Source organism: Numenius arquata, chromosome 2 (assembly GCF_964106895.1).
Source record: "Numenius arquata chromosome 2, bNumArq3.hap1.1, whole genome shotgun sequence".
Lineage (NCBI taxonomy): Eukaryota > Metazoa > Chordata > Aves > Charadriiformes > Scolopacidae > Numenius > Numenius arquata.
In genome coordinates this window covers 53,131,696-53,154,665 of record NC_133577.1, presented here as the reverse complement: position 1 = coordinate 53,154,665, position 22,970 = coordinate 53,131,696, and the positions used below count along the sequence as shown (strand labels likewise).

General features: G+C 52.1%; 1 protein-coding gene across 2 annotated transcripts in view; it reads left to right on the top strand.

The window, feature by feature from the left end:
- The first annotated feature begins 1,843 nt into the window (after positions 1-1,843).
- ACSS1 (acyl-CoA synthetase short chain family member 1) overlaps positions 1,844-22,970 on the top strand; it is a 52,776-nt gene continuing 31,649 nt past the window's right edge. Inside the window, exons 1-3 of one of the 2 annotated variants that reach the window (XM_074166114.1) lie at positions 1,844-2,170; positions 6,690-6,786; positions 22,583-22,782. In XM_074166114.1, coding sequence (XP_074022215.1) covers positions 1,876-2,170; positions 6,690-6,786; positions 22,583-22,782 — 592 coding nt within the window. In that variant the 5' untranslated portion in view covers positions 1,844-1,875. The remainder of the gene's footprint in view (positions 2,171-6,689; positions 6,787-22,582; positions 22,783-22,970) is intronic. The other variant, XM_074166106.1, reaches the window with a different exon arrangement.

The window sequence follows — 22,970 nt, the reverse complement described above, 5'->3', positions numbered from 1 at the left end:
GGACGAGGGGCAACGGGCACAAGCTGGAACATGGGAAGTTCCATTCAAATATGAGGAGAAACTTCTTTCCGGTGAGGGTGCCAGAGCCCTGGAACAGGCTGCCCAGGGAGGTGGTGGAGTCCCCTTCTCTGGAGATCTTCAAGCCCCACCTGGATGCAGCCCTGAGTGATGTGCTCTGGGAAATCCTGCTTTAGCAGGGGAGTTGGACTAGATGATCTCCAGAAGGTCCCTTCCAACTCTGACAATTCCGTGATTCCGTGATATTCAGTGCCGTATACGGGCTTTGACAGGGCCTGGTTAGGAGGTTCAGCACAAGCCATGTTCTCTGCTGTCTCAGCACTAGAGCTGGGTTGAGCATTTATGCAGCAACCAGTTTGTTGCCTGGAACCATAGCTTGGGTCAGGCTGAAACTATTTGACAATTCAGGTCAAATGCCCCCAGTGGTCAGGTCACAGGGACACCCCTGGGACTGGGTGTCAGAACTGGACACAGTGCTCCAGACTGGGCCTCACCAGGGCGGAGCAGAGGGGGAGAATGATGATGCTCACAGGGCGGCCAAGCAAAATGTGGGTAAGTAAGTGAGACTAACCCCCATTTCCAGCAAAGAGGGGACGGGGTATGACACGTGGCGGTGGGTGAGGGCGCAGCGTGTTTACCACCTCCCCACCTTCACAAGACCTGCCGGTGCGTGAGGGCTGGCTGCGCCGTTTGAGGACCCTGCCACTGCTGGAGTCGGCTTTTGGGTCGGTGTCCAGGTGTGTGGCCGATGGGCAGCTGCTGCTGGTGGGACACTGAGTGCTGCTGTGTGTGTCACAGTGCGTGCTGGCTGGGCCTGGGAACCTGTGGGTGCACCTCTGCCTCCACCTCGGTGCTGCTGATGTTCCCAGGGCGGTGGTACGTGCAGGGGGTATCTCTGCAGGTGACTCCGGGGGTTGCTCCCGGGGCTGTGTGGACACAGGGGGTGCAGCTGGGTAGGTGTCTTCTCTGGGGGGAGTGTACCTGCAGGCATGCTGTGGGTGTTCCCAAGGTTGTGAGGCTTGGCTGAGGCATCCCTCTGGGTGCGGGACAATCCCGGGGTGCCCTGTGGGGTGTCTCTGGGTGTGGGATGCTCCCAGGGGTGTCCCTGGCCATGGGGCGATCCCGGGGGCGCCCTGGGGGATGACTGGGTGTGGGATGCTTCCAGGGGTGTTCCTGGCTGAGGGGAAACCCTGGGGTGCCCTGTGGGGGTGTCTCTGGGTGTGGGATGCTCCCAGGGGTGTCCCTGGACATGGGGCTATCCCGGGGGCACCCTGTGGGGTGTCTCTGGGTGTGGGATGCTCCCAGGGGTGTCCCTGGACATGGGGCGATCCACGGGGCGCCCTGTGGGGTATCTCTGGGTGTGGGATGCTCCCAGGGGTGTCCCTGGCTGAGGGGCAACACTTGGATACCCTGTGGGGTTGTCTCTGGGTGTGGGATCCTCCTGGGGGTGTCACTGGCTGCGGGGAATCCCCGGGGTGCCCTGTGGGGGTGACTCTGGGTGTGGGATGCTCCCAGGGGTGTCCCTGGCTGAGGGGAAACCCTGGGGTGCCCTGTGGGGTGTCTCTGGGTGTGGGATGCTCCCAGGGGTGTCCCTGGACATGGGGCGATCCACGGGGCGCCCTGTGGGGTGTCTCTGGGTGTGGGATGCTCCCAGGGGTGTCCCCGGCCGCGGGGCGATCCCGGGGCGGTCGGAGTGCGTGGGACAACCGCTGCCGGGTGCCCGTGGGGGCGGCGGGGCGCTCCCGGTGCCGCCCCGCTGGGGGCAGCTCCTCCCCGCAGGCGGTCCCTCTCCCGGCGGGCGGGGGCGGCGCCGGGGCCGGGCGCGGCGCCGGGGCCCCGACGGCGGGCAGTTGCCCCATGGCGCTGGCGGCGGCCCGAGCGCGGGTGCTGCGGGCCCTCAGCCGCCCGCTGCCGGCGGGACGGCTACCGGTCGCCCCCAGGCTTTGCTGCGGCCGGGCGGGGGGTCCGGTTGAGCTTCCCCCCGGGGGTTACCGGGTCTGGAGGGAGAGGGCGGCCCGCGACCCCGCCGGTTTCTGGGCGGAGGTGGCGCGGGGGGCCCTGCGCTGGGACAGCCCCTTCCACACGGCCTGCCGGGCCGGGCCGGCCGCCGCCGACACCCGCTGGTTCCTGGGCGGCCGCCTCAACGTCTCCGGTAAGGCGTCCCCCGGGCCCCCGCATCCCCCGCCGCACCCCCCGGGGGTCGCCCCGCCGGTGCTGCCGGGCTCCTGCCGTCGGGCCGGTCGGGAGGTTTCCCGCCGGGGTCGTTTTCGCCCTTCTTTTTGGTGGGGGGTGTGGGGAAAAAAAACCCGAGGATTTGGGTCGGGTGGCGCTCGGAGAAAATCTGCCGGGCGTTGCTGGGAAGCGGGGAGAAGAATCCCAAGCCAGGGATGGCCCTGGCTGAGCCTCTCTCCCTGGTGCTGCTTCCCCGACAGCCACCCATCCCTTCGGATGAGAGCCGGCCCCAGCCCCAGCCCCGACGTGGTTCTCGGATCCGAGCGGGGTTGATAAGGACATAGAGCGTTACCATCAGTAAGTTTGCAGATGACACCAAGTTAAGCGGGAGTGTTGGTCTGCCTGAGGACAGGGAGGCTCTACAGAGAGACTTGGATAGATGGGATCGATGGGCCAACGATAACGGGATGAGTTTCAACAAGACCAAGTGCCAGGTTCTGCACTTGGGCCACAGCAACCCCACGCATCGGTACAGGCTTGAGGAAGTGTGGCTGGAAAGCTGCCTGGAAGAAAGAGACCTGGGGATTCTAATTAACAAGCAGCTGATTATGAGCCAGCAGTGTGCCCAGGTGGCCAAGAAAGCCAACGGCATCCTGGCTTGTATTAGAAATAGCGTGACCAGCAGAAGTAGGGAGGTGATTGTGCCCCTGTACTCAGCACTGGTGAGGCCACACCTGGAGTATTGTGTCCAGTTTTGGGCACCTCAATCCAAGAGAGATATCGAGGTGCTGGAGCGGGTGCAGAGGAGGGCAACGAAGCTGGTGAAGGGCCTGGAAAACAAATCCTATGAAGAGCAGTTGAAGGAGCTGGGACTGTTTAGTATGAGGAAGAGGAGGCTGAGGGGAGACCTCATCACTCTCTACAACTACTTGAAAGGACATTGTAGAGAGGTTGGTGCTGGTCTCTTCTCTCAGCTAATTAGGGATAGAACAAGAGGGAATGGGTTCAAGCTGCAACAGGGTAGGTTTAGACTGGACATTAGGAAGAAACTCTTCACAGTAAGAGTGATCAGACACTGGAACAGGCTGCCCAGGGAGGTGCTTGAGTCACCATCCTTGGATGAGTTTAAGAGTCACGTAGCTGTGGTGTTGGGGGATATGGTGTAGGGGAGAACTTTGTAGAGTAGGGTAGATGGTTGGACTCAATGATCCCAAGGGCCTTTTCCAACCTAGATGATTCTATGATCCCTGGTGCCGTGCCGGCAGGGATGCCTTGAACTCGGCTGTGGCACCCTCAACCCCGGCAGCCGGGTGCTGGTTTGTCCCGTGGTGGGCTCCGCAGCAATGACGAGAAGGTGAACCAAAGGTGGGGGATGTTGTGAATCCCAGTCTTTTATGGTGGAAGCCGCATCCTCTTTTCTGTCTTAAACGGTGAGCTGGGTCTTTTCCTCCAACGTCCCCACTTATGTGAAGGGAGAGAAAAATCTGCCCTGACAGTCCTGACTACCTCTGAGTTTCTCCCTGGACATATCTTGCCTCTTCTGTGCTGTGACCCTGCTTCATCCAGTGGGAGTAAGCCCCAGCCCCAGCTGCGGTACAACTCGGTGGTGAAGTCTTTTAACAGGGATGTACTTTTCTTACCTTCATTTCTGATCCCTGGGAGGGTGCTCGAATCACTGGTTCGGTAGTACAGGAACCGCAACATCTCTTGCCACCTTTTCGCACAGCAAAAGTGCACACCATCCCCAGGTCTGTGTTCAGAGAACACAGGGGAGCATCTCCTCCCCGGAGATGATTCCCAGCAGTGGATCCCAAGATGATGGAGGTGTGTGTACAGCCCTGCTTCCAGCACCCAGCAATCGGAAGGATTTTAGCCAGGCTTCTTTTTTCACTGATTCCTGTTGAAAGGAAGACCTTGTCTGAGCACAGAGACTTTTGGGGAGCTGTTTCTTTCCGCTGTAGAGTGGGATCAGCACCTTCTTCTGGATCCCATGGGGGTCAGGTGTCTGAAATCTAGATGTTGCTGGGCCTGAGTTTAGATCGTGTCTTGGGTCTGGTTCTTCAGCAGGCACTAAATGCCACTTGGTTATCTTTGCATAGGTAAAAAGAAATCATAGACCTTTGAAACACGGATGCACAGGATTAAACAGTTTTGCTATTGCTGGTTTTCATCTTTTAAAGCACGATGAAGATGGTACTCGGCCACAGCTGAGTGGCTTGTTTTCTGCTAGGAGGCTTTGATTTTGTCCCTTGATCTCTTGATTCGCACACTGGTTACAGAAACACGGCAACGGGTCAGGTCCCTCATCCAGAGCATCCTGTGTGCCCGTCTCCCAGCACATCTGGACCACAGGCAACTGAGTCATCTGCTGCTTTTTGCTCGGGGAGACCTTGCGGTAGGGTTTGGGGAAACTCTGAGCTTCAGTGCTTTGGGGTTTATTGCATCGTAGGAGAATAACCCAACAAACCGCTGCACTTCCAACCAGGGCATTGGGTTCTCAGGAAAATGTCCGACCAAAATGAATTGTTTCAAAGTGTGGAGGAGGAGGCAAGAAAACGTCTGGAGAAACCACTAAGGTGGAATAGTAAGGGGAAGGTCACTAAATTCTATTCTGTAAAATGAGCGAAAGGCTCTTGTAAAGAATAAGGTCAGGAAGGAAATAACAGCGTTTGGCCCTGGTTCACCTGCCCCTTCTTCAGCTCTGTGCAAAGAGCTAAAGCTACGGCTTGGCTCAGCTGGGGCTTGCTGCAGCAGAAATTCCCTCTGAAGGCCAGTATGGCTGCTCACGAGTAAGAAATGTGATTTACTGTAGTGTGGCACAATACCTGAGGGTGTTCCTGCAATGAGCTGGGAGTTGCTAAGGGTCACGGACCAAACCGCAGCAGATCCAGTTACCTATGGACGGACGGTGGAGGAAACCAGTGTTTAACTGCTTAAAGCATTCCCTGTTAGACCTTTTGTCTTTCCCTATCCTATTAGGATGGCCTAAGAAATGGCTCTTTATCTCCTTTAGTTTTATAGTATCGCTGCAGGAAGTTACATTAAAAAATAAAAGGCTTCAAACAGCTGAAGAGCGCTTTTTCATGTTTTTGAGATGGACAGTTGTTCTTATCATGAAATGCACCAAATTTTGAGGGATTTCTCTCTCTGTGCACCTTTAGGGGCTTGTTCCACCCTCCGTGTGGTGGCGGAAATCAGCTGTGATCACAGAATTCATCACAGAACACCCGGAGCTTACTCCTGGGCTGCCGTTCCCTTAAACCTCACAAATTGTGACAGCAATCGGCAGCTTTCGTTCCACTTCAAATTATCTGCAGAAATGAAATCCTTCCCCGCCAGTATTCATGTTTCCAGGAAATATGATCGGAAGCTCAGCAATTATTTTAAGGGCTTCCTCTGAGTTGTACAGCAGTCCGCCTGACTGGTTTTTAATGGTTGTCTGTTGGAATAAAGTGAGTGCCTTTGGAAGATTACAATGAAATAAGTAGGTGTAGTTTGGGCTTGGAATGAATACTTTACAAGGTTAATCTCTGCCCTTCAGGCAGGCTCCTGCCGAGCATGCAGGCAGGTTTCTTGGGTGGATTCTTCAGGGTGGGTGCTCTCCCTAAGTCCACTTGAGCAGCTCATGTAGGTGTTCAGGTTTCCTCCACCTCAGGTTACTGGGGGGAGAGATGCACCTTCAGGAGGTAATCTTATACCTTTTAAGTTTTAGGAGGTGTAGTACACAGCTTGAGACGTGTTCCTCTTTCCCCGATGTCTGTGCTCTGTGAGTTTGCCCTCGACCCTAAAGTTTTGGATGTTTTCAGTTAGCTGAGGCTCAGCTCTTCTGCTATACCCTGGGATAAAGATGTTTCACATGAGCTTTAATTAGAAAATTCCAACAATGCAGCGCTAAAAAAGCGAGCTGGGGAAGGCAGTCTTTCAGATTGATGTAGTGAAGTGCTCTGGGGAGCAAAAACATCAAAAGAGCGTCTTGTCTTTGTGTTGCTGGGAGCAGGGGAGAGATTTGGGCTGGTTTAAGCTTTGTCGGGGGAGCTAAGCTGAGCTGAATCAGCTGAGGCCTCTCATGGGGACGCCACCTCTAGGGCAGCTGGACCAATTAACTCTAGTATTTGTAGTATTTGCATCCTACAGAGATGGCAAAGGACAGCTTTACCAGTGCTACAAATGCTGTCGCTCCCCATGTTATAAATGAGTGTGTGGCTAGCTAGGTGACAAATTCATCTTACTCTAGCTTGCTCTTACACTCGACCATGCTAAGTTTACAGAGCACCTTGAATGTAGAATCACAGAATCGTCTAGGTTGGAAGGGACCTTTAAGATCATCTAGTCCAACCATCAACCTAACTCTGATAAAAAAAAAAACCCAAAAGAAAACCATACAAAAAAACCCCCACATCACTAAACTATGTCTCTAAGCGCTATGTCAACCCATCTTTTGAAAACCTCCAGGGACGCTGATATGATCAGGCTTCGTTTAAACCTCTGTTTTCTTACAGTAAATTGCTTGGATCGACACGTCGAAAAGTCTCCGAACAGAGTGGCTTTGATTTGGGAGAGAGATGAGCCCGGCACTGCAGTGTATGTCACCTACAGGTACGGTACCTTCTCACGAGGCTTTACGAGGCCGGGCAATGTGGTGGGGTGGGGAGAAAAGCTGCTGCTCTGAAATTGGTCCTCTGCGAAACTCCGCTTTCTTCCAAACTCTGCTTTTTTCTCCAGCTCATAGGACATGCAACCGCAGAGCTGCGGCTGGGTTGTGGTGTCTTGATGAGAGAGGTCCTGAAAAATGGAGGCATGTTGCCACCGGGGAATGATATACTTCCTTTGGGCTCTGCGTGGAGAGGGCTCCCTGATTTTAGGCACCTGTATAATAAACATACTACAGGGTGAGAGGTACCCTGGATGTAAATTAGTGACAGTTTTCAATCTGAAAACTTTAGATGGAGGTCTGGCATCATCTTCTGGTTATGGAGTTAACCAGGCCTGCCTGTAAATTCCCTCTTTCTAAGTGGGGGCTTTCAGAAGAGGAATGCTTGTTTTTTCTCCCTGGCTTATGTTCTCACCTGCCAGTTTGGTTTTTGCTCGTTAGAAGTGTTCATGGGAAAATATCTGTGTGCAGCGTTCAGTTTTAGCACAGCAGCAAGTGTCTTAGTGCACACGTCTTGTGTTGATGGTCAATGGCGTGATACCGAGTCCTGGCTGGAGGGGATTTGAAGTTCCCTGTGTTCCTCTTCCCTGTCCTCAGTGCAGTTCATGGAATCATGGAGTTGTCAGAGTTGGAAGGGACCTCTAGAGATCATCTAGTCCAACTCCCCTGCTAAAGCATGTTACAGAGCACGTTACTCAGGACTGCATCCAGGTGGGTCTTGAAGATCTCCAGAGAAGGGGACTCCACCACCTCCCTGGGCAGCCTGTTCCAGGGCTCTGGCACCCTCACCGGAAAGAAGTTTTTCCTCATGTTTGAATGGAACTTCCCATGTTCCATCTTGTGCCCGTTGCCCCTCGTCCTATCACTGGGAACCACTGAAAAGAGTCCGGCTCCATCATCATTCAACTTTGCGGCTGCTCTGAGTTTAGATTGTAGGGTTTGTTAGAATATGGCAGTTTTCAAGCATATTTCTCTTCTCCCCTTCTTTCTCTTCTCTTATCTGCTTGAGGGTCGGCAGGCTCTACAGAGGGACCTGGACAGGTTGGACCAATGGGCCAAGGCCAATGGGATGAGGTTTAATAAGGCCAAGTGCCGGGTTCTGCATTTCGGCCACAACAACCCCAGGCAATGCTACAGGCTTGGGGAAGAGTGGCTGGAAAGCTGCCTGGCAGAAAAGGACCTGGGAGTGTTAGTGGACAGCCGGCTTAACATGAGCCAGCAGTGTGCCCAGGCAGCCAAGAAGGCCAACGGCATCCTGGCCTGTATCAGGAATAGCGTGGCCAGCAGGAGCAGGGAAGTCATCGTGCCTCTGTACTCGGCACTGGTGAGGCCTCACCTCGAGTACTGTGTTCAGTTTTGGGCCCCTCACTACAGGAAAGACATTGAAGTGCTGGAGCGTGTCCAGAGGAGAGCCACCAAGCTGGTGAGGGGTCTGGAGAACAAGTCCTATGAGGAGAGGCTGAGGGAACTGGGCATGTTTAGTTTGGAGAAGAGGAGGCTGAGGGGAGACCTCATTGCCCTCTACAACTACCTGAAAGGAAACTGTAGAGAGGTGGGTGTTGGCCTCTTCTCCCAAGGGAATAACGACAGGACCAGAGGAAATGGTCTGAAGTTGCGGCAGGGGAGGTTTAGATTAGATATTAGGAAGAATTACTTTACTGAGAGAGTGGTCAAGCACTGGAACAGCCTGCCCAGGGAGGTGGTGGAGTCACCATCCCTGGAGGTATTTAAGAAACGTGTAGACGTGGCTCTTCAGGGCATGCTCTAGTGCCCGGGATTGTTGGTTTGTGGTGGGGTGTTGTGTGTGGGGTTTAGTTGATGGATGCTGCTTGCTTTTTTTTTTTTTTTTTTTTTTTTTTTTGGGGGGGTGTTGTTGTTTGTTTGGTTTTGTGTTGTGTTTTTTTGTTTGTTTGTGTGTTTTTGTGTTTTGTTTTTTTTTTTTTTTTTTTTTAATGTGGTTGGACTCGATGATCTCAAAGGTCCCTTCCAACCACTAAGATTCTGTGATTCTGTGATTCTGTAAAGAGTTAAAGGTTTCCCAGACTTTTGCTTTCCTCAGCGTGTGTTTTAGGGAGGCAGGCATTTGATCTGCTGGATCTCAGGGAGCCACAGGTTTTATCTGCTGGATCAGAAAGCAAAGGAGACTTAGGAAATCCTGGCATCTGACTCTTTTATAAAAGGTATTCTGTAGCTTGTTGATCCAGCTTGGGATGTCCTGGAGATCCTTGAGTCTAAATATGTTCTGGTGCTCTGGTTCACCTCCAGAATTTATTAAAGATCCTGAAGACATTATTCACTGGAGCGAGGAAGCTGTTCAGCGGGGAGGAGGGGATGTACAAATAGCTTTGAGAGCTTAGTGCCATGCAACAGAAATAAACACTGTCTGATATAAAATTGTGGAAGGAGCGGATTGGTTTTGATCTTGGTATTGTTATTTGACAGGCTGTGTAGGCACGTGATGACATAAATGTGGTGTAACCAACTGGGTAGCTTGGCTGAATGCTTCTGAGTTTTGCTTTTGCCATCCTGGTGGTAGAACAGGAGGTGGAATCAAAGGTTCCTGCCCGAGTTTGGGGTTGATGTGTTTACTTTTACCGCTCTCTTCATCTCCCAGGAATAAAACTGGGGTTAGGTCAGAGGTGGGAATTGTGCTGTGGTTTGCCTGAGAAGGAGGGCAGCCCATCAGAGAGCACAGCTTCATTCAAGGCATCTCTAGCCTCCCCCTTAGACTCTGCTACTTGAAATGTACCGAGCTGCTCCAGACCCTCAAACCATCGTCTCAGGATCTCTTGTTTCTTTAAAAAGAAACTTGTTTATTTTTCCTGGCCTTGCCAAAATGTATTTGGAAGGAAGGCATATTTTCAGCCTGTGGATCTGTGATTACTGTGGCTTGAAGACAAGTAACCCACATCTGAAAACCGCATCCCTCTTTGTGCAGCCTTACAAAGATACAGGAACCAGCAACCAGAGAGAAGAAAACCCAAATGAAAGAAAAGTTGGCAACCTCTTATGGTCGAACTTCTGCTTGTATTTGAGAGCCATGTTCCTCTTTCTGCCGGATACTCTTGGAGAGATGTGACTGCATTTGAGTGACACAGGTTCTCTAAAGACTTTGGTCCTACGACGTGATAAAACAGGTCACTTGATTCTCTGCTTATCTCATTAAGTCAAGGATAGCTTTGTTGAAAACGGTGATATTGTATGGGTGTGTATGCAAGGAGAGAATCAAAAGTTTTGCCTTTTCCGTGATCTTTGGGCTGCATTTTGAAAGGTTTTAAATGGGTTTTCCAAGGTGTTTTGGCACTGACCTCCCTGTGAGACTGAGCTTTGTTGAAATCTTTTTGCAGTTGCGCCGTGTTTTAGCTCGAAGTTTTGTGAGGGAAAGCATATCAGAAAAAGAGTTGGGCCAGATGCTGTGATGCTGGTTGAATAGTCCTCCGAGAGCCTTCTGTAGCCGGGTGGTCTCTGCACCCCAGCCTCAGTGCGGGGACAGCCCTGGCGTAAAGAGGGAATGAGAGGGATGCTGGATATCAGGAGGACCCAAACTCTGGTGTCTGTGCCGGAGGAGACGTGCCCCTTTCCTTAGGTTCTGGATGTGCTGTTAAGGGGGTAGCAGCCTCCAAGTCGTGTGCTAGGAAGGTAAAGACTTTAATTTGGCCGGTGCCTTACGGACCAGCCTTGAGGACGGTCCTGGAATCTCAGCTGAGAGGTGTGTCCAGGGCTTACGTGCAGAGAAGTACAAGGCACCAGTTTATTATATCATCTTCTGTGCGAAGCTTGCTGCTGTGAGCGTCTTCTCCTTGTAGATAAGCCCTGGGTGGCACAAGGAAAGACGTGACTGCTGGCATGGGTGCTCTCCCTTCTCCTCTGGGGAGCTGTCAGGGGCAAGAAACCAGCTGAGCGCTGGCCCCGTGCCCATCACAGCCTACCAAGGAAGCAGGTGGCCCTGCAGGAAAAGGGCTGGAACAGGCGTCCTGCTCCCTGAGAAAGGGGAAGGTCTCCATCAGTGGGACCTCCTTCATGCAGTGGCAAGAAATGCAGCTGCATTGGAAAGTGCTGTCCCAGCTCGCTCATCCTTGGGCGACCTAAGAGCCTCCGTGGGCTTCTGCTGCCCCACTCACCACAGCGGGCAAAGATCCGGGGGGGCCATACCATGGGTCAGCCCACATCCATCCCTCTGCATCCCTCTGCACGCCGGCCGGCAAGGTGGGTTCTGCTTGGGCAGCCGAGTTCACGTGCTCCGTGCTAGGAGAGGAATCCAAACGTCTCCTTACTGACGAAGATGTACAAAGCCATGGGTGGAACGTTGCAGTTTTGCTTGAACAATGGCTGCTGCCCTTAGGGAGCTCAGTTGTGATGGTCTTTTTCCCTGCTGAGTTTTGTCCTGTCCCTTCAGCTGATGCAACTCAGCCTTTCAGAAAAAAAAAAAAGTTCCCTCTTGTGCTTTTTCCCCTTCTGGGTTTCATTTTTATCAAGTAGAAATTCAGCTAAGTTTCAAATTATCTCCAGTTTTGAATGGGAAAGAAGGAAGGCAGGAGACTTCTTTTTTTTTTTTTTTTTTTTTTTTTTTGTTTGTTTTCTTTAACTGCTTCGTGACAACAGGGCATGCCACCCTTGTGGCTGCAGTCAGCAAAGCGGGGAGGACAGACCATGCCAATCTGTTATCAAGAGGTCTGGCTCGTCTGGAGGCTCTAAACCACCATAAACTCCTTGGTAGGGCAGTGGCAAGGTAGCAGTTAACCCACAGGAGTGTGCTGCTGTGAGCAGGCAGCTGAATTTATTGGCAGAAGGGTCCAACCCCAGCTGGGAGGGTTTTTGTCCTGCTCTGGGGAGGTTGTCAGGGCCCAGGAGCTTTGAAACCTCGCAGAGGGATTCCCCAATGCCTTGCTGAGCCTGGGTTTTAAAGGGCAAGAGAAAATACCAGTGCCTGGTATAAGCAGGCAGAGTTGGTGGCTGGAGATGTTGGGTTGCAGCCTCTGTAAGCTCAGCAGCAGAGAACGGTAAAGAGGGCAACTAAAGTTATGCCAGACCTTCCCCTGTCTGACAGGGGGTTATTGATGCTCTCTCTGGTGTTCCCTCGTTTAGGCACCTGTGAGCCAGCGTTTCCTAGCACTGCAGAATCCTATGGCTACTGCCAAAGGGAGCTAAGCAGAGCAGCGGGCAGCAGTACGTGTCAGCTAACCTGTTTTTTTTTTTTTTTTGGCAAAGGGTGGAAAGGGCCGGGTCTCAGCAGAAGGCTTTTAGTTTACGAAGGACCTCGCTCCGGTGCAGAAAATGTTGCAGGCAGCGGGAACGCCCAAAATGTGAAAAATACAAAGCAGGAAGAGAAAAGCAGAAGCTGAGGGGCCAGAAATTACGTAGCTTTGCGTAGGGTCCTAGCTGGGTGGGAGAGAAGTGGTTGGACATCTTTGTTAGCCACATCATAGCTATGCCTTCAACAGGCCAACGGATGGTGGTTCCTCAGCCCAAGCTGAAATAGTTGAAGTTGTGTTAGAGATCACAGTGACAACTGCAGCTAGAAGCCACGTGGGTTCTTACTGGGCTGTGCAGTGCAGAAAGTGCTTCTCCTTGACAGCAAACTCTTTTCCTTCTTTTCCAGCCTTGGCTTCCTAAGTTGAAGTTGCACGTAAATCTTGCCCAGGCTTTCGGCTTTCCCTATCCAAGGACTTTTCCCTTTCTTTGCTGTAAAAGGTCACAAGGGGTTTTCCTTGCCTTGGGTTCAGGATGTTTTCAGGAAGGCTGGACAATTGTCCTCGGCTTAGCAATTGAACCTACAGCCAAAAAGCCTCTTGTCAAGCTTTATATTCTTCAGTTATTCTCACTAAAATGGAAAAAGATGTTACGTTTTCCTTTTTGGTGAAAAAAAAAAGGAAACACATTTTCTCTATTTAGCAAAAAGTGAGGGTTAAGCTGAGGCACTGTCACAGAAGCTGCAGCGAGGGGTGAATAGGTTTGTGCATTATCCTCGGGGCCGGATCACAGACCCGGGAGGGAGGGATGGGTGTGAGGACCCACCGTGTCCCAGGGGACGTGAACCCACCCGAGGGGCTGTGAGCGTTAGGTGTGGAGGCAGGCTTTGAACTCGGCTGCTCCACAGTAGCTCACGTGGAGCAACAGACGGGAGGTGAGATAAGAGGGTGTTGGGCTGAAAGATCCGGGGTTTGGGTGATTTTTTTTTTTTTTTTTTGTTTACACTAACCAGTTTGGGGGCATTTGACCTGAATTGTCAAATAGTTTCAGCCTGAACCAAGCTATGGTTCCAGGCAATAAACTGGTTGCTGCAAGAAATGCTCAACCCAGCTCTAGTGCTGAGACAGCAGAGAACATGGCTTGTGCTGAACCTCCTAACCAGGCCCTGTCAAAGCCCGTATACGGCACTGAATATCACGGAATCACGGAATTGTCAGAGTTGGAAGGGACCTTCTGGAGATCATCTAGTCCAACTCCCCTGCTAAAGCAGGATTTCCCAGAGCACATCACTCAGGACTGCATCCAGGCGGGTCTTGAAGATCTCCAGAGAAGGGGACTCCACCACCTCCCTGGGCAGCCTGTTCCAGGGCTCTGGCACCCTCACCGGAAAGAAGTTCTTCCTCATATTTGAATGGAACTTCCCATGTTCCAGCTTGTGCCCGTTGCCCCTCGTCCTGTCACTGGGAACCACTGAAAAGAGTCCGGCTCCATCCTCCTTCAACCCACCCTTTAGATACTTATAAGCATTGATAAGGTCTCCCTTCAGCCTTCTCTTCTCCAGGCTAAAGAGCCCCAGCTCTCTCAGCCTTTCCTTGTAAGGGAGATGCTCCAATCCCTTAATCATTTTAGGAATATATTAAGGAAATGTCTAGAAATGCTTTGCGAGAGGCTGCTTCCCAGAGAAGGTCTTGATGCTATTTTTTTGGATGTAAAAAGACCTGCCTGCCTTTGTTTAGCAAGCTGCAGGCCGTCTCGCTGCGGGGAAAGACAGCATCAGACTTCTTGGGAAAATATTTCTGCCCGGCATCCCTAAAATGCGTCAGAGAAATGCTGTGTGTCGGTGATGGGTCTTACGGGAGTCGTTGCTCCAGACGTTGAGCGATGGGCTTTGGAAACACACGCGCCGCTGTATCTGGGAGAGCTAGGGTCTGGTGGGTTCTGAGCAGAGATGTGAAGGGGTAGGGGGAGAAGCACCGAGTCCGTTCAATTAAACAGAAGCGCTGGCCTGAACGGCGATCTGCTGGCTCTGCTGAGGGGACAGCCTTGCAGGTCTTGTGCCTGGAAGTGATGCTGTGATAGCTGAGGAGATGCCTGCATCAAGGCTGATGGGTCGGTAGCAGAGAACCGTGTTGATGCTCAAAGTCTCGTTTGTGGGCAAGAAGGAAGCACGGCTTATACAGAGAGAGCCAAGAGTTTATTCTTAGTATAATGAAGCCCTCAACATTCTCATCTTATTAGTCAGGATGTAATTATCATAGGAAAGGAAAGAAAGAGGTCCTCTTGGTTACCGCTTTGTCCAGCGTCAGGTCCCCATTCCTTTTACTGGTCGTTCGCAGCCGCCAGTGCCAGCCTGTGCTCCACCTCTTGCTGTCCCACGCCTGTCCTCCTTCACGCCACGTCCCCTGCCTCCCCTTCTCGAGGCCTCTTATCACACCGAGCCTGTATTTCTTTATACTACCTCATTACGCTAGGGTTGTAAACCCACGATTGTAGCGTAAAAAGATAAAGAAGCATAAAAAAAAGAAAAGAAAAAAAAAAAAGCGCCAGGGTTACCTGGTCAAATAAAAGAATTGCTGTTGCAGCTAAACCAAGCGAAACAACCCTTCAGGGAGGTGAAGGAGACCCCAGGCGGGGCGAGCATCGCAGGCGGCGCTGCTGAGACCCTGCAGAGTCTCTGCGAAGCTCGTGACACGCTGCTCGCCGCAGCAGCACCACGCTCCGGGGCTGCAGGGACACAACGGGAGCAGCCTGCTGACAAGAGAGATGGTTTTCCAGCAGGTCGCGACACGAAGCAGCGACGTGAAGGGCTCGCTGTTACGAAGGTGGAGGGGAGGGGTGGGGGGGGATTTATGTGCAACCCAGGCTCTACCTGCTCGCCTTTCCTGCCGGCACGGGGAGAGAGCCAGCTCTCTCCGCAGAGCTCTTGTGCATGGAATTTAAAGCCTGTCAGTGTGTCACCTGCACTGTGAGCAGGCATGTCATTGGGGGAAGATGGTGCTTCTCTCCAATTTGGGGCCTGGAGCATCTCTCTTATGAGGAGAGGCTGAGGGACTTGGACTTAGGTCTTTTTAGCCTGGAGAAGAGAAGGCTGAGGGGGGATCTGATCGATGCTTATAAATACTTAAAGGGAGGGTGTCAAGAGGATGGGACCAGTCTTTTTTCAGTGGTGCCCAGGGATATGGAGGAAATGGGCACAAACTTGAACATAAGAAGTTCCACCTAAACATGAGGAGGAACTTCTTTCCTGTGAGGGTGGCAGAGCCCTGGAAGAGGCTGCCCAGGGAGGTGGTGGAGTCTCCTTCTCTGGAGACATTCAGAACCCACCCGGACACGTTCCTGTGCAACCTGCTCTAGGTGGAATTGCTTTGGCAGGGGGGTTGGACTAGATGATCTCCAGAGGTCCCTTCCAGCCCCATGTGATTCTGCAATTTTGGAGGTGCAGGGTTGGGATGGGTAAATTCAGGGTAAATCCGTCTTCAGCAGCTGTCGACCCTCACACCTGCAGTACCGTATAACGTTTTCTGAAAGCAAGTCCAGAATCTCCTCCATGTGTCATAGTTTTTCACCTTCCCCGCTCGCGCTCGTTAATGCGCCTGCCGTCTCCCTGCCTTGCTTTATTTTAAAAGCACAGATACTGCTGTAGATACTGTTCTTTCTCCTGTGCCAACAGCCTCACCGCCTGGCTCCAAGTGGTTGCTGCTTCCCCGTTTCTCAGCCTGGTACTTTACCCACTGGAGTGGTGTCTTGCTGCCTGGTTTGCTCTCTTACTTGCCCTCAGCTCTCAGGATCTGCTCTTAGAATCATAGAATCATCTGGGCCAGAAGGGACCTTCAAAGGTCATCTAGTCCGACCTTCCCGCAGTCAGCAGGGACACCCCCAACTAGACCAGGTTGCCCAGGGCCTTGTCGAGCTTCACCTTGAATATCTCAAGGGAAGGGGCCTCAACCACCTCCCTGCGCAACCTATTCCAGTGTTCCACCACCCTCATGGTAAAGAACTTATTCCTAATGTCTAATCTAAATCTGCTTTTTTTCCAGTTTAAAGCCATTACCCCTTGTTCTGTTTTTGCCGGCCTTTGTAAACAGACCCTCCCCAGCCTTCCTGTAGGTCCCCCTCAGGTACTGGAAGGCCGCTATGAGGTCTCCCCGGAGCCTCCTCTTCTCCAGGCTGAACAACCCCAGCTCCCTCAGCCTGTCCTCGTAGCAGAGGTGCTCCAGCCCCCTGATCATTTTCGTGGCCCTCCTCTGGAACCGCTCCATCAGGTCCATGTCCTTTCTATATTGAGGGCTCCAGACCCGCACACAGTACTCCAGGTGAGGTCTACACCAGAGCAAAGTGGCAGAATCACCTCTCTGGATCTGCTTTTTCACTGCTCAGGATCTGCTCTTGTGGAGGTGCTGCAGACTGTTGCTCCATGGGCTGGCTTTGCAATTTCTGGGCTGTCTCTGTCCAGAGGGGCTGGGCACTTCCTTTCGTTGCAGCAATTTCCTTCTCCTCCAGCAGCTCTGCCGAGATCCTCCTGTTGTCTGCCCGGCTTAGGTGCGGGGGACCGGAGAAGCTAAATGAGGGTGCCTTCTTTTGCACTGTCTCATCAGCTCCAGGGTGACAGCGGCAGGCTGTGATGCTCAAGTTGCACCAGGGGAGGTTTAGGTTGAGTATTAGGAAAAATTTCTTCACCAAAAGGGTTATCAAGCATTGGAAGGGGCTGCCCAGGGAAGTGGTGGAGTCACCATTGCTGGAGGTATTTAAAAGACGGGTAGATGTGGCGCTGAGGGACATGGTTTAGTGGTGGTTTTTGGCAGTGTTAGGTTGATGGTTGGACCCGATGATCTGAAAGGTCCCTTCCAACCTAGACGATTCTGTGATTGATTCGATGATGAGTGTTGATCTGCTTGAGGGTAGGAAGGCTCTACAGAGGGACCTGGACAGGTTGGATCAATGGGCCAAGGCCAATGGGATGAGGTTCAACAAGGCCAAGTGCCGGGTCCTGCATTTCGGTCACAACAACCCCAGGCAACGCTACAGGCTTGGGGAAGAGTGGCTGGAAAACTGCCCGGCAGAAAAGGACCTGGGGGTGTTGGTGGACAGCCGGCTTAACATGAGCCAGTAGTGTGCCCAGGTGGCCAAGAAGGCCAACGGCATCCTGGCTTGTATCAGGAACAGCATGGCCAGCAGGAATAGGGCAGTGATGGTGCCTCTGGACTGGGCACTGGTGAGGCCTCACCTCAAGTGCTGTGTTCAGTTCTGGGCCCCTCACTACAGGAAGGACATGGAGCTGCTGGAGCGTGTCCAGAGGAGAGCCACCAAGCTGGTGAGGGGTCTGGAGAACAAGTCATATGAGGAGAGGCTGAGGGAACGTGGCACGTTTAGTTTGGAGAAGAGGAGGCTGAGGGGAGACCTCATTGCCCTCTACAACTCCCTGAAAGGAGGGTGTAGAGAGGTGGGTGTTGGCCTCTTCTCCCAAGGGAATAATGACAGGAGCAGAGGAAGTGGTGTGAAGTTGGGACAGGGGAAGTTTAGACTAGATATTAGGAAGAATTACTTTTCTGAGAGAGTGGTCAGGCACAGGAACAGCCTGCCCAGGGAGGTGGTGGAGTCGCCATCCCTGGAGGTATTTAAGGAACGTGTAGACGTGGCACTTCAGGGCATGCTCTAGTGCCCGAGATTGTTGGGTTGTGTCTGTTTGTGGGTGGGGTGGTGTGTGGTTGTGGTGGGTGTTTGTTTTGTTTTCGTGTTTGGTGTTCTGGGATTTTGGGGTGGGTTTTTTTTGGTTTTGGTGGTTGGTTCTTTTTTTTTTTTTTTTTTTTTTTGTTGGTTGGACTCGACGATCTCAAAGGTCCCATCCAACCAAAAATATTCTCTGATTCTGTGATTCTGTTTTCAGTAGATGTGCCTTGCTACCAACACACCTCCTGGGTGTGGACGGGAGGCAGATCCTTCCTTGTGCACAGCCTACCAGCGTTGGGTGGCATTGCTGCTGTGCCAAGGGTGGAGCAGTGCTGGGCTTGAGGCCAGAATTGCTCTTGGCTCTTGTAACCTTGTGCGATGGAGGGACCACAGAGCCAGGCTTGGCAGCGGTAGCAGGTGGGGAGGGTAATGGCCATGGTTTCCTACTGCCCGGTTCAGTTAGGTCTGTCCCACTCAGTTCTGCAGGGCAGTGACCCTGCAGGGTGCTTGTTCCTCCCCGAGATGTGTCTAGGTTAAGTACTGGAAATGTGAACCTGCTGGCAGGTACTAATTATAACTAATTACAGGAAGAGTGTGACCAGCAGGTCAAGGGAGGTCATCCTGCCCCTCTGCTCTAGTGAGGCCACATCTGGAGCACTGGATCCAGTTCTGGGCTCCCCAGTTCAAGAAGGACAGGCAACTGCTGGAAATGGTGCAGCAGAGGACTACAAAGATGATGAGGGGCCTGGAGCATCTCTCTTAGGAGGAGAGGCTGAGGGACTTGGGTCTTTTTAGTCTGGAGAAGAGAAGGCTGAGGGGGGATCTGATTGATGCTTATAAATTCTTAAAGGGAGGGTGTCAAGAGGATGGGGCAGGTCTTTTTTCAGTGGTGCCCAGGGACAGGACAAGAGGAAATGGGCACAAACTTGAATATAAGAAGTTCCACCTAAACATGAGGAGGAACTTCTTCACTTTGAGGGTGGCAGAGCCCTGGAAGAGGCTGCCCAGGGAGGTGGTGGAGTCTCCTTCTCTGGAGACATTCAAAACCCGCCTGGACACATTCCTGTGCGACCTGCTCTAGGTGGACCTGTTTTGGCAGGGAGGTTGGACTAGATGATCTCCAGAGGTCCCTTCCAACCCCATATCATTTTGTGATTCTGTGATTGCCTTCCTGTTAGCAAAAAAAAGTCTGTGAAGAGCGAAGGAGTCAAGGGAAGGATGCCCGACACAGCATTTCTGCTAACTCCCTTTCTTGAACTGGAGGGGAAGCCGGAGTTGCTGCTGCTGCAGGAGCCAGAAGACACACCTGATGCTCAGGGATTTGTGGATTTCCTTGTTGGGGTTCTTGGCTTCATCTTCTCTTTGCCTTTGCGTCCATTGCCCCAAGTGCTGCACCGCCGAGGGACCTCCCAAGAGCCTTCCTTATCTCGCCCTTTCAGAGCACGAGGTAGAAAGCAAAGCGAATAGATCCGAGGTTGAAGACTTGGCCCTTATTGTCTATCAGCTTGCTCACTCACTCTCATTAAGCAAATGTTAAGTCGGGGTTAATCGTGGAAAAAAAAAAAAAAAAAAGAACGACGACGAGAGCTTCTGCCATCGCGGTCACCGAGTCCCGAATAAGCAAGTGAACCAGGGAGCTGTGCAGAAAGGACGCCCTAGACAGAGGTCTCCTGGCATTCCTGTTCAGGAGGAGGAGGCTGCAGCTCTGAAAGCACTTGGGTATTTTCCATCGCGGATAAGTGGTTTTTATTTTGCTTTCTCACAACTGCCTCTCTGGGGCTTATTTCCCTTCCTGTGCTCCGCTGTTGAGCAGCTCAGTTTTGTTTTGGCTCTTTAACGTTCATCCGCATGGACGTTTTTCTCTAATGGAGCGTCGGATGAATTCTGGACCAGAGAATGTGACCTTTTAGGACAAGGCATAAAAACAAACGTTGGGTGGGAATTCATTACTGCATGGAAGTCGTTCAGTTCATGAACTTAGTAAAAGTAAGCAAAACCATACATCTACCAGACTGTGCACTTATGGAGATAGCAGGAACGTGCGTGGCCATAAAGTGCTTGGGAAAAGGTATTGGATGTTGTGCTTCAGAGTTTAGGCTGATCTCTAGCTTTAAGGGATTAGGAGGAAATGAAGTCTGGGGTAAAGCCACTCCATATCTGCTTTCTGCAGGGTTGTGGGTGTCTCTGGGGTGGCAGCTCCTGCCAGCGAGCAGGCGCTGAGCACATCTGGCCACCTCTCTGAGCCCCTGTGCTTCAGGAGTGCTCTATTCTCTTGATGCTACAGGAATAGTCTTAAAACGAATAACATTAAAGTGCTGTGGCTGGGATTCGAGGCTCGTTTTTTTATTTTCCATCCAGAGATGGCAGGGAAATGGTATCCCTCCAGCCATCTCTGGGTCTGTCTTCATGCTCTCTCTGTGGCTGCGGTGCCTCACTGCCCTCACGCTGCAGATGGAGTTTTATCCTAAAGAAGTAAGATGCCAAGTTATTCTCAGCCCCTGGTTTTGTTATGACATTTCCAAAGTGGAGCACTTGGGCTTTGCCTATTTCCAGCTTGCATTGGTTTAAAAAAAGAAACTAAATGCTTTTTGATGGACCAGGAATAGCATTTCATTTTATCTGCAGCTTAGCCACTGGCTGAAAACTGGTTTTGTTTGTTTGTTTTCTATTTTCACAGCAATTCCCAGTTCTGGGAGATAAGGATACATTGGTAGATTCATGCTTTACAGCTTTTTATGGAATGCAGACCCCTGAAATTCATTTGTTTGTTAGCAGTTTTTGGAGCCCCTGGTGACGTAGCTTACAGACCCCTAAGGGTTCACAGGTGACAGGTTGGAGATGTGTATGCTAGGAAACAGGAGATATCAGTCTCCTCTGATACTTAGCTTGGTACTTAGGGAGTTCCTGAACCCAGAGGACAATTTTATGCCTGGCGGACTTGTGAGATCCCACCTGGAGTACTGTGTCCGGCTTTGGAGTCCTTAACATAGAAAGGACATGGACCTGTTGGAACGGGTCCAGTGGAGGGCCACAAAGATGATCAGAGGGATGGAGCACCTCCCCTATGAAGACAGGCTGAGAGAGATGGGGTTGTTCAGCCTGGAGAAGAGAAGGCTCCGGGGAGACCTCATAGCAGCCTTCCAATATCTGAAGGGAGCCTACAGGAGAGCCGGAGAGGCACTCTTTGTCAGGAAGTGTAGTGACAGGACAAGGGGTAATGGTTTTAAATTGGAAGAGGGGAGATTTAGATTAGATATTAGGAGGAAATTCTTTCCTGTGAGGGTGGTGAGACCCTGGAACAGGTTGCCCGGGGAAGTTGTGGATGCCCCATCCCTGGAAGTGTTTAAGGCCAGGCTGGATGGGGCTTTGAGCAACCTGCTCTAGTGGAGGTGTCCCTGCCCATGGCAGGGGGGTTGGAACTCGATGATCTTTAAGGTCCCTTCCACCTCTAACCATTCTGTGATTCTATGATTCTATGACTCTGCGAGTCTTTTCCTCTGAGCTGATGATTGGCACCAGTAAGGGGTGCTCTGCTGCTCCTCGTGAGGGTCACCTCCCTCCTCGACGTGAGACCACTCCTCACCCGGCACAGTTACCTGTCTTCTTCTCCAAGCCCTTCCACTGCTGGCATAGAGAGAGCTGTTCAGGTCATGGCGGCGTCTTGGTCCCAGGCATGCCTGCCATCGCGTTGTCCCCGGTGCAGGCATCAGAGTAAGTCTACATGCAAGTCCTTGCCCCACAAACTGCCTTTTCATTCCTTAGAGAAACGTTTCTGCTATTGAAGTCAGCACGTCGCAGCGGCGGGCCCTGTGAAAAGAGCTTTTGTTCCTGTCCTCCGTGTCCCTGAGTTTCTCGAGGCAGGAGGGGCCGCAGTTTGAACTCGGTGCAGCGTCTCCCTTCTGCGAGGCTGTTGCGCTCTGCAGTGAAGTGACAGCGAAGGGATTCAGAATCTGCCACTCAAGCGTCTGGGGGACTTCTCCTTTGCTTCCTTCTGCGCGCAAACGCCTTCTTTGCGCTCGCAATTTAAAGAGAAGCTCTTTGCTGTGAAGCGCTTCCAGCAGTTCCCCGACATAAACGCTGCTGGGGGGGTCTTGGGACAAGGGCTTCCATTTCATCTCGTGTTTATCCCACGCGTGTTCCCCGTAGCTTCTGTCTGAACCTCGTGGATGAAGAAGGCATCAAGGGTGGCTAAAATGGACACGGACTTCTGGAGGCAGCAGGGCGGCCGCTGGCTGCTCTACCCTTCTTCTCCCAAAGAAATAACGACAGGACCAGAGGAAATGGTCTGAAGTTGGGGCAGGGGAGGTTTAGATTAGATATTAGGCAGAATGACTTTACTGAGAGGGTGGTCAGGCACTGGAACAGCCTGCCCAGGGAGGTGGTGGAGTCGCCATCCCTGGAGGTACTTAAGAAACATGTAGACTTGGCACTTCAGGGCATGTGCTCTAGTGCCCGAGATTGTTGGATTGTGTCTGTTTGTGGGTAGGTGTGGTGTGTGGTGGGTTTTTTTGTGGTGGTTTTTTTTTTTTTCTTTCTTTTTTTTTTTTTTGTTGGTTGGACTCAATGATCTTAAAGGTCTCTTCCAACCATGAAAATTCTGTGTGATTCTGTACCCACGCCAGAGCCCAGCAGCTCCGGGCAGAGCTCTTTCTCATCCTTCTTCTCTCCCCAGTGGCAGGAGCAGTCTGCCTTTCACCACACCCCAGGCCACCGTTTTTTAAGATGCAGAAGCTGGTCGTGCCCTCTGCTGCTGAGATGACAAGGTCCAAAGGTGGTCACGATGGTTCAAGTTCATCCTTTCTCGGTTCAAGTTCATCCTTTTTTTGGCTCCCCTGCCTAAAACAGGTTGTGTGGTCGCATGACAACGTTGCTTCTGTGCCGCAGGGAACTTCTGGATCTGACTTGCCGTCTTGCCAACACCCTGAAGAAGTATGGGATACAGAAAGGAGACAAGGTGGCCATCTACATGTCTGTGTCTCCCTTGTCCGTGGCGGCCATGCTGGCCTGCGCCAGGATTGGTGCCGTTCACACTGTGGTCTTCGCTGGATTCAGCGCCGAGTCCTTGGCTGGGAGGATCACGGACTGTAAGTAGAGCCAGCAATGTGCCCTTGTTGCCAAGGGGGCCAATGGGATCCTGGGCTGCGTAGGGAAGAGTGTGGCCAGTAAGTCGAGGGAGGTCATTCTCCCCCTCTACTCTGCACTGGTGAGGCCACAACTGGAATACCGTGTCCAGTTCTGGGCTCCCCAGTTCAAGAGAGACAGGGAACTACTG